Genomic DNA, 16,401 nt, shown 5'->3' on the forward strand with positions numbered 1-16,401 from the left:
TAGTCAATGTGGTACCTAATCCTATATGATTCATAATTCTTTGAGTTTTAAGTGAGAACAAGTTTAAAAAATATATATACACTAGCTCACCTTTTTGGATTCCTTGATCTTTGGTGCTTTCTTTTTCTTCATTTTCTTATCATCCTGCTCTGGGTCTGATGTGATGGCTGGATTGTCTATCCCTCCTTTCCAAGGATCCACTGGTGAGAGGAGTGGATCTTCTTCACTTCCTCGATTGCCCCTTCCTTTCTTCTTCTTCTGCGTTGCAGGCCCCGACTCATCATCACTGACATCTGAGTGCACTCGTCTTTGATAAGCTTTTGTTTTGCTGAAGAGGATCTTTGAACGATGTTTATACTTAGAAGGCCGTCTGCCACCCTGAGACTTAGACATGGAGTCAAAGCCATTTTCCTCATCCCCGTGCAGAGCGAGTCCACCGAACGAGTTGCGGATCTTGCCAGATCTGCCGTGTGCATCTTCTGGTACGGCATATATATCATCACTGAAGCCTTTCAATTTGAGAAGAGTGTCAGCCGGCTCTGCATAGTTGTCGGATGCTTCAAGGTCATCGCCGTGACCCATCATTGGACTTCGCGTCCACCTGGTGGTCCTCATTCCAGCCTCAATGGTCCTCAGAAGGTTGGGGTCCAGCTTCTTAACATTGGGTTTGGGCAGCACATTGGGCTTGGGTTTTACTGGGGGAGGCACTTTGTGGTTACGCTCGTGATCACCAAGAGGTGTGCTGTGAACCGGGTACTCATTTCCTTCTAGGTCGATTCTGTACTTCCGTTCACTAGGATTAGGCAGCAGCTGCACATCATCGCCTATTGGGCTGTAAGGTGGCGGACCCTCCCCATCATCCTCAGAGTCAGGGTAGTATTGGTAGGCAGGTGAATGGCTATGAGGTGACTGCGGGAAGACATCTTCACCTGTGCCTGTTCCGTCTCTGCTGTTGTCGAACATGAAGGAGCTTTCAATGTTGCTCTTCTTCTCGAGGACCTCATTGAAAAATGGCGTGAAAACTTCTGTCTGCCTGTGATACTGGGACAACGAGTAAAGAGCGGTAAACTTAGCAGAAATTTCCGTGGCAATGTGCTCCCCTTCAGTCATCAGCTCTTTTATCGCTTCATTCTCAAAGAAGTCTGCCTGGCTGTCCGTAATGGCCACCAGTTGAACTGGAATGACATCCTGGACTTCGGCCAGGAACGCCCTCAGCATAGCCATGGAAGACTTTCGTTTTGCTGAGTAAACAAGAATGTACCCATGCACCAATTCGTCCTTTCTGATTCCAATTGAGGAGTGGTAGGAGATCACAGTGACCTGTATGCGTCTGCGACTGTCGCCGATGATTTTCTCCAGGATCAACGTGTTGCACTGCCCGGGCTGTCCGGCGCTGCAGGAAAGCGAGTCAAGGAACGGGGAGAGAATGAGATCCACGCTGAATGGATCTCCACACATGGCACACATGACTATCCGTAAATCTGTCTCAGACAGATCTTTAATTGAGGGCATGGGGTTCATCATGTCGAAATTGTGCTTCAATCCCTCCAACACCGCTCTGAGGGCCTGTTTTATCTGAGACTCATTAAACTTCCTGGGAAAAGTGCCGGAGGGTATATCTACAAAAGTACACTGTAGCTTATTTGCAAGCTGTTGGCCCTGATGCCTTAAAATAGGCATGTTTTTGCAAACACTGTCGCGCTGGTTTGCTAGAATGAGAATGAATGGCACTGGCTGGCTATACCTATCCCTTCTGCTCTGGGCAATCTCAGCTCGTATCCGGCTTATGCGGTCACCAATGTAATTAAGCGACTCTATAGAGCTGAAGACACAAAAGAACCCATGGGGCTTGAAAGTCGATATCCAGGAATGGTTCAAAAGCATGCCAGAATTGACATCCACAGGCAAAAGGTCTAATTCATAGATTTTCCCATCAAGGGTGTATTCATCATCAGTGGACTGAGCTCGGATTTCATTTGCGAGCTCCTGCGCCAATCCTTCTCTGCCTACGAGGCACAGGTTAACCTTATCAATGTTGGCACTGTTGTAGTAGATATTTGAGCGGCCGTGATCCAGCTGAACTAGCCTGTTGGCGAGGACTTGCTCGACTTTGAGATCGATGCAGGCCGTGCCGCTGAGGCACGTTTCTTTTGTAGGGTGATAGACAAACCCGATGTGTTTGAGTAAAAGTGACTCCCTGTCTGTGGCGAGTTTCTGGAGAGCTCTGTATCTAGGTTCCTCGTTAAGTACGGCATGAATCTCACTCATTTTGTCACAGCTCGGGGTCGCATTCAAATCGAGGTCATAGAACAGCTCTGCGTGCTCAAAAAGCATTTCCTGAAACTCCTCTTTGGCCCTTTCAACTATTTCCTGCTGATGCCGACTGTAAACATCCCTGCGATCTGATTCAGTGATGTACTTGTACGCCTCATCCTCCATGACAAAGCACATAACCTCTTCCCACGGCTGGCCGGGGCTAATGAAATGCACTCGCTCCAGCGTCTTCTTGAATTTCTCCTTCATCTCCAACCGCCTCTTCTCAGATATCAAATGCTGGACGTGGTTTTGATAAATCCTCTCTCCTTCCATGGTTTTGAGGAGATCGAAGGGCACTCTTCTGTCGTCGGTTTTATCGAGGTGGTCAGTCTCATACCATGGCGTTTGTTCTAACTCAATGAAACAGTACTGAAACTCAGGCCTGCTCTTCATAAGGCTCTGAGCCTCAGTCCAACTCAGAGTCTCAATTTCCTCCAGGTTGTTAAGCAACTTATTAAGAATTTTTGGCAGACTGGTAAGATAATCCTCACGCCGCCTCTTGATATGCTCTTGTCTCAGCTGTTCTATGTGCTTTGAAAAGATGTTTCTGGCCTTTTTGGTGCCTTCCAAGTTGATGTACTCTTCATAGTCTGGGTGGCTTTTCAACTTATTGCTCACAATTTTCCAGCTCGTGTGATAATCTCGGACAGTTTGAACGATGAGCTTTTCAAACTTGTCAGAGACCGAAGCTACTAACTGTCTCTGGGATTTGTATGCTTCCAAATAAGAGATGATTTTGGGTTTACCTCGGGTTTTGTCCATCTGCTGTGTCAGAGCATTGAAACAAAGTTCCACATTCACAGATGCTCGAGCTGATGTTTCCACCAACATGAGATTCTTTTTACCTGTAACAAACGTCTGAACCTCCCTCAGGTATTGCTCGACACATTCGTCACATTTTGTTGCAGCAATGATTATGGGTTTTTTTGTCTTGGAAATTTGAGAATAAAGACTGTGGACAAATTTCATCTGGTCATCAAATTTTCTATTGCATCCTTTGCTTACATCTATACACAATACAAAGCCATCGATGTTGAGCTTGCCATCAGGCATCTGCTTCTGATCAAAATCCTGCTCCAACCCAAGCTGGTCTGTGCAAATGTACATCAGCTTCTCAGCAGACTGAAGCTTCGTATTTGCAGCCCGTTTTGTGTAAGGCTGCAGGTTTGTGCTCCGATGAGGCAAGAAGGTCTGGTCATCGATGAACTCGGTCTGCTCGATGACCTGGATTCTACACTCAAGGCCATCATCCCCTCGATGTAATACTTCACCCCAGTATAAGAAGTGATCGTTATTCACCACACGCCCTCCAAAGTCAATTGTGCTCAACACAGAAGTGTGCTCTGAGTAGTAGCAGTCCGCACTGGGGCGCACATATCTGTTGCATAGGCAGGATTTACCTACGCCACAGTTGCCCTTCTCTTTCTCAGTGCCTGAGAGCCCAACCACACTGATAGCGAATGTCGGACGGGGCTCCTTATTCTTGGCCATTATATTGCCCCTCTCATTGCTTGTTACACTAAGCAAAGTATGCCGGCAAGGCAAGCATGTACTTCCATTTGCTAGTGCAGACACATTTCCATGTCTCCCTTTAAATAAGCCGATGTAGCTTTAATCTGGATCATCTGTACTGGATGATTGCTCTTTCCCCTCCTATCACCTTCCTGCAATACAAAAATATTAAATTAGTCAACAATATGATAAAGCTTAAAGTTTCCAATAGCAGAATACTGATCATTTAATATTCTGCATGATAACTTTGTTGACAACACAGACACAATCACAACAGAATCAACCAAATATGATGCCTTGATTAATAAGCAACACATCTGATTTATTGAGCTCCTGTACTATTACTGTTCAACTAGCTCAAGCATTGGATGATCTTAATATATGTAGGAGTACTAACACTGTGGCACAAGCTCATTTACTTAAATATACTTTTACTGATGTACCCCAGTTTTAAAAAAAAAATAAAAAATAAAAAAATAATATATATATATATATATATATATATATATATATATATATGCAAGCTATGCTTGTCTTCGGCAGTGACAAGATTTGTACAGAAAAATGCCTCTGTCAGTAGAAATAAGGCAACAAAGTTATGCTCAAGAGCATTCTGTTCATGATAAACAAAACAATTCAAAGAAATTATTTTATAAATGCTATTAAATTCAGTGTTGGCACTGATAGATTAACTATTACACTTCTGAATATGCATATACTCAATATTTGACAATATAAACCCTGAAGTGAATCTTTTAAAAGATTATGCGATGCATAGATGAAAATTGTGTCATCATTTACTCATCCTCATATTATTCCAATCCTGTATGACTTTTTTTTCTCTCAGTGGAACTCAAAAGGAGATGTTAGACAGAATGACAGCCTTAGTCACTTTCATTGCATCTGTTTTCCACATAATGAAAGTGAATGATAACTGAGGCCGTCATTCTAGAAATAAAATCACACACATTTTTAAACAATGAATTCCCATGCCACTTCAGGCATTTTTCATTACTGGATAAGGACATTTAAATGACATTTCGATTCGCATAAATTCTCTAATGAATCTTTCAGACCATTATATGAACCGAACAGAACAATTCATTGAAAAGAACCGACTCAAAAGAACAATCGGCTCACAAATCGATTCACTCTACACAAGATCAATTACTGATTGATGAAATATCGGAAAAGCTCAACATATCATATTCACTTTTGAAATGTCCATGACTTAAATTTTCCGCGTCTGGAAAACACTTTTTGAAATTATTATATAGGCTATTTGCCATTTTTTACATGACCGTGCGAACTCTGGAGTAAATGATGACAAAAAAAATCATTTTGCCTAATTAGCCCTTTGTGTTGTGAATTTCATAAATAACGGCCGCGTTTATGGGAGATATTGACCTCGCGAGCGTGAACCACTGGACATCAGTGTCTAAATGACGGCTGCTGCATTTCTCAAGCGAGGATGTAAAGCAGACAGAAGCATCTGCTGAAGGTGAGAAGGAATTCCGACCAGCAGCGCTATTGTTACGGGGAGTCGCGAGCCACACTGCGATCAGATGTGGACGCAACGATTCCCAAAACTAGTCGAGTGAATTATTCGCAATGATTGCTATGACAACGAACTGAACGGGGGTTTCAAATTGGCAAGAATTTGAGTATCTTTTACTTCGAAACACCTCAACCCAACAGTATTCACTGCATTTAAATCCCAGCATTGAATTTTACATCAGAGTAGTTTTATCGCAGCAAATTAATTACATACACGCGCTTGTTGTATTAAATAACAAGGCGATTTAGGTCAGTTTAGTGTCTGTTAATATGCTTATTTGTATTCGCATCGACAGGGGCCTTGCCTCTAACAAGGCATTAGATGCTTCCTTTGCTTGCTAGCTTCCCAGTTAGCCAGAGCTAGTTAAGTGTGACACCGACACAACGCACAGTAGGCGAGACAGACAAATCTGAGCATTTACATAAAGCTACACAACTACCGCTTACACATAGAAAAAAATCACACATTTAACCAAATTCAGTAAAGCAAACGACAAAAAGCATGCTAGAAAGTCACATACTCCGTGTGCATTCCCCTACCTAACATGGTCGCTCCCAGCTCCCGACACCACAGATAGGAGGTGGCATTCCAACTATTTCCTTTAATTTCCAAGGATGCGATTCCGAAACAAATCCCAGTTTTGTTGCGTTTCCAGAGGGTGATTGGTATAATCGGCAAATTTTCCCTAAAGTGGTTGTTTTGAGTCTTTTCTATCAGTAAGAGTGGTATGCGTTCAATCGGAGAGCCATCCCCTCCCCTCTCATTCCAGTCAGTAATGGCGACGGATAGATCCGGCTCTCACTCACTCTCTCCACACTAACTTTTCCATTCCGCTCACCGCGGGGGCACGACGCGCGCTCACGATTCCCTCTGAGGATCATGTAGATTAATACTTTATGATTTTTGATATCTTAATGTGATCTATGCTATAGCAAAAATAAGTAAGTAAAAGCAAGGAATAAACCATTAAAAATGTATCAATATCTATCTATCTATCTATCTATCTATCTATCTATCTATCTATCTATCTATCCATAGAGTTTTAAGTTGTTTTATTTATTTGTGTCTTTTCCATAATTTCTTTTTCTGTTCTCAAATAGCCTACTACAATTTAAAGTTTTAAAAGAAGTGCCTGGCTTTATTTTATATTAAGTGATATTATAATAAATACTCATTTGCATATTGTATTGCATATATCTTCTATTTTAATTTCTTTATAAAGCTGGAAGTTGAAGCTCTGTTGTCCTGGTCCAGTCCGTTTATATGAAGGGTCAGCTGCTATTTCAATGACACAAAAAACACCACAGATTAGGAAGGCCGGTCTTATCCTCTGTGCACAATTTTTAACTATTCTTATGGAAAGATTTGGAACAAAGTCTAAAGTTCAATTAAAAAACCATTTCTGAGCCTATAGCTTTTATTATAAACTAGTTTATCATACCTTTACTCCATCAATATGTCAATAGGAGTGTTCATTTATCGACGAATGAATTTGGCAAACATCTGTAGTCCATGTTTGTTTGTTTGTTTGTTTTGTTTTGTTTTGGGACTGAGAGGTTATATTGTTTACCTTTTTTTTTTTTTTTTACCATTGTTTACCATTGTTTGCCTATACCTTTTGGATTTGCACAGCCCCATTTGTGCTTACGAGCCTTTATTTGTGCTTACGAGCCTTTATTTGAAATCAGTTAAAATAAAAATTCTGTTTACTATTTGTTTCCTTGTTATCTTTGAGTGTCAGTTGAGCTTCAGACACTAGCATATCCAAAATAATTTAATAACATACTCCTTCGGTGTTCATATAAAAAGATTTTGAAATGATATGTGGCAGACAGAAGGATCCCCTGCAACTAACCAGCAGAACTTGACATGGGTAGGTCTGATTAAGGAATGAAGGTGGGTCAGCCTACATGCTTGTGTTTGATATGCTTGTGTTTTATAAAATAACACTCTGTTCAACAAATCTATTGTCTAGAGAGCATCTGTTCCCAAGACAACGCCTTCTGTGGTCAGCGGCCGGCCCCTCCCTGTCCCGAGACACAACACAAATGTCAAGTTTCTTCTTTTGTAAATGCAAATGATCAATCCAACCACTTTGGGTCTGAAATCATTGTTTTGTCATGTGGTACACCATAGCGTTTGCACCACTGTATGTTGTAAATTTGGCACCACTATTAACAAAAAACAAAACTTATGTTTTCATTTTTAGAGGGTCAGAGTTTTAGAGGTGTCAATGTTTGCTTCGAATTATTTATGACTTTATACTGCATATATACCATTCAAAGGTTGTAAAAGTTCCGTAAGATTTTTTATTGTTTTTGTCTCTCACACTCACCAAGGCTGTATTTATTTAATCAAAAATACAGTAATATTGTGAAATATTATTTCAATTTAAAATACATTTTCTTTTTTAATATATTTTAAAATGTAATTCATTCTTGTAAAGGCAAAGCTAATTATTCCAGTCTTCAGTCACATGATCCTTCAGAAATCACAGAAATCAATGTTAAAAAAATAAAAAAAAAACATGATTTTTTTTTCAGGGTTCTTTGTGTCTGCCCTAAGTAAGTGTGACTACAATTTTTGAACAGTGATTTGAAAGCCTGCAGAGTGAATTTCATCACAGTGTCATGATTGTGTCTGTATTTGGCATTCAAATATTACGGCCATCAGCCATGTGCAGCCATCACTTCCTCTAAAAATATTCATTTGAAAACAATCCATTGAAACTCTGTTTGCCAATAAATATCTATTTTTGTGTAATTTCAGATTCAAAACAGTGGTATTTTAGTATTATTAAAATACTACTGTAGTACTTATTAATATTTTAAATAGTTTTTTTTTTTGTTTTTTTTTTGTTTTTTTAGTTTTTAAATACTTCTAGGCCGATGGCTTTAATTTTTTTATTTAATTTTTAGTTTTACTCATTTTACTACTTCAGTTTATTTATCAAGTTGTCATGCTTGTAATTTACCAACACAGGCTGTATGCAGAAGAGCAGTAATTAATGTTCTTAATTTATGCTCATTAGGGCAGCTACCGCTCACAAAACACAAACGTGTACATCAAACACTCAGCATCAAACCTCACTAATGTGACTGGCCGTGCCTCCTTTAAATCTCCTTCCCTCTCTTTTTTTTTACATCATGAATTATTTACCTTCCCCCCACCCCCAAATCTCCTTCCAACACCCCTCAGATCTGCAGATTCACTGTCAGCTGTGCTTGGAGTCTTGCTGAGAAGCTCTGGTGTCCACACCCTTTGTGTGAAGCCTGATTGTGCAAGATTAGGTTAGTCATCGCTGTGGATTAGCCAAGCGCTTAGGTAAATGTTCAGGAAGGGCATCCCCCAAGTTCTTTTTTTTAATAAATACCTGATTAACTACACAAACTACTTCTTATAATATAGTTTTATATGGCTAATATTACTTATAGAGATTTATGTAAAGTTTATTGTAAAGACGACCAATGCTAGAGAGTTAAAAGCAACTCTCAGACGTTTCTTAAAGCATACATCGCCCTCCTCCTGTTTCCTTGTGCTGCAGTGCAATTGGAACCAGCTGCTGCTGCTATTTACCCTGAGCAGCAGCACAGCTACATTGCCATGGTTATGGATCCACGCTTGGGACTGTGAGAAGGGCTGGGTTTCCGGGTCACTGAAGATAAGGCTTCAGGAGAGAGAGATCATGAAAATATGTACAGCCACATGCGGAATATTGTCAAAAATGGTCTCTCTGATCTTGAAATCTAGAGCTTAAAAATGCTGTTTTTAGCTAGGATGAAAAATTGAACAAGTGCTCAAGAATTCAAGTACATGCTTCCTATGAGAATTTTCAATGGGAGGAACATCAATGTGTTAATATTTTGTTACTTCAGTTAAACTGACAGATGATGAAAAGATCCTACTTTACAGAATAAATAAAATAGAAAAGCTAAACATGATAAATATACAAAATATTGACTGCTATATGCAAGATATATGCAATTTATCAAATTCAGTAACACGCTTTTATATTAAAAAAAAGTATCTTTATAAGAGGTGCACACTTCAAAAAATGTTAATTGTTGCCTTGGCAACTACAGTTCAAGTAAAAATACTAAAATTAAAATAAAAATAAATTAAAGCTATATATAAATATTTAAAAAACAAAAACTAATAAAAAAAATTACTAAATGCACCTCATAGTATGTACCTGAAAACTTCAAAACATTTAATAAAATAACACAAAGTTGTCCCTTTAAGTGTGCTGCCCCAGTGACAAGCTTGGTACAATTTTAACATTTTATTTCTGAAAGCGTTCTGATATTTTAGAACCAGGTCTCAAGATATAGCATTAATTAATGCATATTATACATGCCAACAGTATAGCAGCTTTGAAAATCCTTGAGAGGCTGCTCACTGCAGATTCATGGGTGGAGTGTGAAGTCCAGCTCCCCCTCTCTGGTCGTCCAGTTCCTCCACTCTATAATCTGGATATAATGGGTGGAGCTAGAGGGTCCAACCACACCCTAACCCTACCCATAACTCTGTCCTTCCACCTATTAGATCCACAGAGGTGGAGCTGGACTAGGTCAAGCACAACCCATCCAGAGAAGGGTTTCCATTTGAAAACCTTGGCCCCAAAAGGCATGTACCTTACATAATTTTAATCAATTATACATATGTCTTTTATTATACATGTGCAGATCTCCATTTCAGCCAATATACGGGCATGAAGCCAATACTTCAGCCTTATGTACATGATGAAGTCTTCATGGCTGCAGAGAAAGCTTACTATAGTTAAAGTATTGCGGTGATATTGTTTGATCATGGATCGGACTGAAAAGTGTGTTCAGTTTTAGTCTAAATAATGTAAATAGAACAATTTAAAGTCAAGGGACCCACAACATGCATTCCATGTGATCTTTCATGAGCAAAATTCATTAAAAAATTGATTCCTCTTTTAGTCTCTTTTGTTTGATAATGCTATCTGCTCATGAATCAAAGATGACACAGAAATAAGACTGTCCTCTGTCCTCTTGGGCTGTACAGCTACCCCATTTAATTATTGATTTTTTTCCATAGCCGTAGGAAGTAGAAGCTATAAGCCATATTTACCACATGGGGCAAAGTCTGCTTTTATAATGCCATTGATAACACTACAAGGACATTGGGATGTGTTTCCAGCAAAACTGGGAATTGCCTGAAACATGCTCAATCATGTTGCTTCTTAAGTGATCTGAATATGCCATCTTAGTCTCCGACAAACAGATACTGGAATTTGTCTGAACTAGGATCAGCTGGTTTGTTAATTCTTTCAATTTTCTCCTATTCACTGTGAAATTCCCTTTCTGGGACAATAATCCCAAACAGAATTTTGGTGAATTCTACATCTATTTATGAATGGATGTTTATTTGCTGTTTACACACCTCACTGACACACTCATGGCAGTGTGAGTCACACTACTGTGCTCAGTGACATCAGACAAGGCATGTTATCGGGATAACGCTTTCTTTATCGTGAAAACAAAGAGAAAATAAATAACACCAAATGTGAAACTGTCCAAATTGAGTTGAGGTCATTGTACAGCTGAAACCATGGGGTCGGTCTTCTGGGAACAGTTAAGCAATTGAGACTAAAAGAAAGCAAAATAGCTTCATTGCGGTGATGAATCACAGACTGGTCTGTCTGGACTGTGTTACACAGGGGTGGACTGAATACGGCTGTTTCAGCTGAGTCAAGGGAGTTGTGAAAATATGCAGGAAGTGACCCTGTTTTTCTCATCCCATGAAAACTTCATCCCACCTTCCTACTGGACTGGGACCATTTATCTTTATTAAATGGAGTGAAGTAAGAAAAGAGTCCAATCATGTTAACTATCATATTAGGAAAGTCACAGTTTAACTGCAATACTTAATTTAGCTTGTTTCCCTATAAATCAAACACAAAGCAAGATAAGATGTATGAATACATTTGCAGTGCCACCAAGTGGTTAAGACTTGTAATGACCATCATTATGTTGAGAGAAAGAGTCTGGAATGACACATAGCTGAAGTAAAATCATTGACTGAAGCGGCACTAAATCTGCACTTTGTCCCAGTTCCTTCCTTCTGGGTAAACACAACTATTCTGGCAGGAAGAGATCCACATCTTAAATTCGCACACTAAAAGGGCCAATACATTAATGACTTAAAGCTTATAATATGATCATAATTGCAGTCATTGTTTTGTAACTTAAATTCTGTAATGAAATATTACATTTTCCCAAACTGTTCAAACTCAAAACTACTTTATTAATATTAGTTATTTTAATGTCTGTAAATAACATAAACAGTATGTCTGTGTATAAATAAAGTACATAAATTATAACATTCTAATTGGCATGTGATACCAATTTAAATGGGTAAACAAGTTGATTAGGAGACAATGATACAATACTGATATTTTCCTCAGGTCACTAAGACTAGATTAAATGTGGAAGTCATTTAACTTGCTTCGCCAGTCTCCGTACTACTGCTGCGGCAACTCTTCTGTAAGCTTCAGCCTGCAAAACAGATAAATATGCATAAATATATTAGAAAATGAGTTTATAATTTTTCTTTTTCAAATCAGTTCTACAAACATTTGTTACTTGTAATAATCTGAAGCTATGTTTGATAGAAATCTACTAATTGGTTAGTTTAACATTTTACGACTCCAGTACTTTAAAAGGCATATTATATTAATTCAGTTATTCATTTTAGGAATAACCAAGTTTTTTAACCAAACTAGAAAGTTTCAAAGAGCATTTAAAAAAAAAAAAAAAAAAAAAAAAAAAGATATATTATGTACAATAAATATACAATATTTATATTGCCATTTGTGCCATTTATCTCAACACAAGTGGTTTGAGAAATATAATTTAGTATTCAAGTATACTATTATATATATATATATATTTAAAGGGGCTGTAAGAATTTTCATGTATTAATCGCTTTTTTTTGCCAATGTGTGAACAGCTTGTAACGAAACTTTAAAAAACGAGACCTTCCACAACTTCCTAAGTTGTCTATGAAAGCCTGTAGACTGATTTTTATGTGAAGCACGTTTTTGTCGGGAATATCAAAAGGATTTGACGGTTATGCATGCTCCTGAGAGCCTCTCTTCAGCTCTATGACAAATTAAATGAATGCTTATACAATGTTCAGGATTAGGCTGAAAGAGCCATTTTTTATTGTAATCAATGTGTCATGCAAAAGCTAACCTAATCATGCTAATTATAGACTCACATAGCCAGATCTATATAGTCTATTGTCTCAAATATACTTTATAATCAAACTATCATTATAATTGTGTAATTTTACCTCATCTGTCATCTGTTGACATGTGGCGGTGAATTGCAGAGCTGTTGCAAACATATCTACATCGCTTTGATCAGATGCTTTCTTAACTGCTGTTTTCTCACTGCTGTCATTTTGTGTTTATTTTGTTATTGAGAGGAACGCACACAGCACATATTTACTTATTCATCTAAGCATCACTCTGAGCAGCCTGGATGGCGTCTGGATGTTCATTACTGAAAAAGTTATTTCCAACTTTTTTTACTTCTAAGCAAAGAATAAAAAAAATCTTCACTGTAAGTACTGTATACCGATGCACTGAATCACGTAACTTTCAGTCTCTTGTACATTATGTGTGCAACATTGAAAGCACGAGCAATTAGTTGCTGGCTGCAGTTCACTTAATGGCCACCGTTCTCGATAATAACAAGGGTTTCCAAATTCAAACAATGAAAAGCAAGACAGGAGTCTATTATGATCCACTTACTTCTGGGCTATTTGGGGACGACACGACCACAGGCTGTCCTTTGTCTGATGTCTCTCTAATGTTAAGATGAAGAGGAATGTCTCCTGCAGTGAGAACAGAGAAACTGTGTGTCCTCACAGATTGGCTAATCCACTTGAATCAAATCTAGTTACATACAATTTGACTTCATATTACGTATTATATTTCGTAAATGCCACAGTTTTTGATACACAATCTTACCAAGCAACTCAACACCGAGGGTATGAGCCAGCTCTTTAGCCCCATCTGAGCCGAAAATATGCGTTTGATGATTGCATTTGGGACACTGAAAAACACTCATGTTTTGAACCAGACCCAGCACCTGAAAGAGCAATTCACATACTTAAATTCATATTTATAAAGCAAAAATAAATAAAGAAATAAAAATAAAACAAAAAATCTGCACATCAATCAACAAAAACCAATGATTAAAGATACTGATATTAAGATTCTTAAGGCCTACACCAAGACTATAACTACAACAATAAAGTTTAATGACTTTAAAAATCATTCTAAATTCAATTACTATAAATATATGTAAATAAATATATATAATATAATATAATATAATATAATATAAAAATAAATGACAAGGTAAAACCTTTAAATATAAAGCAAATGCTTTACCGGAACGTTAACCTTTCGGAACATCTCAGCACCTCTTCGTGCATCTAGCAAGGCAATGTCTTGAGGAGTGGACACTATCACAGCGCCTGAGAGGTGAAATTGACATAAGTCCGCATAAAGTATACAGAAAGGCTTGTCATTTAAAGAATAAACCTGTCAGTTTCTACATAGATGTGTGATTTAGAGCGGTAAAAACTGATTTCGTAATGAATGTTCCGAATACTAGAAAACATTAATGCATCCATTTGTCTCCCACCCGACAGGAGAGATGACAATCAACCCTTAAATGAGAATCTGAATTGGAAAAATCCATGGTGCTTTCAGACCACAAATCAGCCAAAACATTTGTTTACTTACCTGCTATAGGAATGTTCTGAGTAATAGACAGTTGGACATCTCCAGTTCCAGGTGGCATATCAATCACAAGGTAATCCAGATTCCCCCAGTCTACCTGCAAGGGAAAAAGTCATTACAGTAGTGAAAGAAAAAACAATGTTGAGTAAATTGGATCATTTTCTTAGACTTCAGAAAATTACCAATTTTGCATGTAAACAAAAATGCATGTACAATAATTCAAGATGGAAGAATGGAAATTGAACTCCTTTGAAGAAAACCACATCTATTTGTGCAGGACGAGGACAATGGAGAAAAATATATATTTGATAAATCCCATTATCAACAGCAATTTCCAAATTTAAATGACACACCTGTCTAATGAGTTTCTCAATAGCTGACATCACCATCAGACCCCTCCACACAATAGGTGCGACCTCGTCAACAAGAAAGCCCATTGACATGCTATAGAGGACAGGGAAGCACACATAGATAAAATTGTACAAAATAATAATAAAAAAAACATAGGTTTTTGTTGTTGTTTGTTTTTGAAAGAAATTAATACTTTCATTCAGCACGGATGATCAAATGTGACAGTTATTCAGCAAGTGACTTTTATTCAGCAAAGATGCATTAAACTGATCATAAGTGACAGTAAAGATATACTGTTACAAAAAGGTTATGTTACACAAGATTTCTATTTCAATTAAATGTTGTTCTTTTGAACTTTCTATTCATCAAAGCATCCTGAAAAAAGGATCATGGTTTCCACAAAAATATTAAGCAGTCGAAACAGTGATAATAATAATAATAAGAAATGTTTCTTGAGCACCAAATCCCCATATTAGAATGATTTCTGAAGGATCATGTGACACTGAAGACTGGAGTAATGATGATGAAAATAATTACATTTTTAAAATTTATTAAAATAATAAAACAAAAACAATTCTTTTCAAATTGCATTAATAATAATAATTCACAATATTACTGTTTTACAGTATTTTATTAAATAAATGCAGCTATGTTGAGAAGCATAAGATACTTCTATCAAAAATATTTTTAAAAAATCATACCGACTCAATTTTTTAAAAAAATGGTACTCTATATAAAACAACATTGTTGCACTACTATTATACTATTAACTATTATTCAGAAATTTACTTACCAAGACATTCCAAAATTTACAAGTGGTCTCATTAAGTTATCTGAAAATAAAGAGGAAAAAATGGATCAGACCATTTTTTATGATTTTTGTTCACAAAGCAATTGTGGCCACAACACTCACTGTCTGTTAATTCAGGGTTTCCTTTTAGGTTCATTAACTTGGGAACCGAAGGGCCATAGACATCAGCATCTAGAAGACCCACCGATTTACTCTACATGCAAAAGTGATATGAAAGAAGATTACTGAAGGCAAATCAGATAAGAAATGTGCAATAACTGTGTGAATTTAATACAGTTGATAGTGCTATCTGGATTCTGTATGTTACCTGATCATTAGCCATAAGTCCAAGAGCAAGATTCACTGTGAAGACATTAAAGAGAAATATTGGCAGTTGACAAAGGCATATTTTTTATTGTTAGATTATTGTGGTGTGGAATGAAACAAACTAAGGTCAATGAATGCAAAAGACAATATACCTGCTGTGGTGGACTTTCCCACCCCTCCTTTCCCTGATGCAACAACAATGACCTCCTTGACTCCAGCTATGGGCTTCTGTTTTGGCAAACCTCGTGCCATGTGCTGCCTCTGTCTCTCCTGTAGAGCTCGTTCACCAGCACCTGAAGTCTGTGAGAATAGACACCAGTATTACAGTCTATATAATTTAATATAGTTGGGTTCTTTGCATCTATGTGAAAATAAATTATTAATACTATGTGAAAACAATACAACATTAATACTAATGGAACCTGTACCTAGTATTTCTGAGATTTCCTTACCTTGAAACGGATTTCATGTCTATTTTGATATGATGGAACACATCTGCTAAGCAATAGCGGAGTGCCTATAATATTTGAGGAAAATTTATATATTTGCAAAAGCTTTTTGAAGTTGTCGTGTAATTTAACCATTTTATAAAGCTTATAAAGATGACAGACTATGCCACGAGCAAAACAAAGACTTAAATGTGAAACTAGTTTCTATCAGTTTAGCGCTCGGTTACAGTGGTAAACCAATTTCTTTCTTTAAGAAACATTGCTAGTACAGAGCAGTTTTTCCAAAATATATGCGTCGCACTGTCTCCTGTTG

General features: G+C 37.6%; 2 protein-coding genes across 3 annotated transcripts in view; both read right to left on the reverse strand.

Annotated features, from left to right (window-relative positions):
- The window catches only part of arhgap5 (Rho GTPase activating protein 5), a 39,440-nt gene extending 33,211 nt beyond the window's left edge, over positions 1 to 6,229 (reverse strand). The window contains exons 1-2 of one of the 2 annotated variants that reach the window (XM_048191442.1): positions 5,926 to 6,229; positions 91 to 3,980 (exon numbers count right to left, since the gene is read on the reverse strand). In XM_048191442.1, the coding sequence (XP_048047399.1) occupies positions 91 to 3,807 (3,717 nt within the window). In that variant the 5' untranslated portion in view covers positions 3,808 to 3,980; positions 5,926 to 6,229. Of the gene's footprint in view, positions 1 to 90; positions 3,981 to 5,906 lie in introns of both variants that reach the window. The other variant, XM_048191443.1, reaches the window with a different exon arrangement.
- Positions 6,230 to 11,638: 5,409 nt separating this feature from the next.
- Positions 11,639 to 16,396, reverse strand: nubpl (nucleotide binding protein-like). Its single transcript, XM_048191450.1, has 11 exons — positions 16,092 to 16,396; positions 15,792 to 15,939; positions 15,641 to 15,675; positions 15,436 to 15,526; positions 15,316 to 15,355; positions 14,525 to 14,615; positions 14,175 to 14,268; positions 13,818 to 13,903; positions 13,392 to 13,512; positions 13,173 to 13,255; positions 11,639 to 11,910 (listed from the first exon to the last, which is right to left on the reverse strand). Exons 1-11 carry the CDS (start codon positions 16,221 to 16,223, stop codon positions 11,848 to 11,850), a joined length of 984 nt encoding a protein of 327 aa, XP_048047407.1. The 5' UTR covers positions 16,224 to 16,396; the 3' UTR covers positions 11,639 to 11,847.
- Between the last annotated feature and the right edge of the window lie 5 nt (positions 16,397 to 16,401).

Source organism: Megalobrama amblycephala, linkage group LG5, assembly GCF_018812025.1.
Source record: "Megalobrama amblycephala isolate DHTTF-2021 linkage group LG5, ASM1881202v1, whole genome shotgun sequence".
Lineage (NCBI taxonomy): Eukaryota > Metazoa > Chordata > Actinopteri > Cypriniformes > Xenocyprididae > Megalobrama > Megalobrama amblycephala.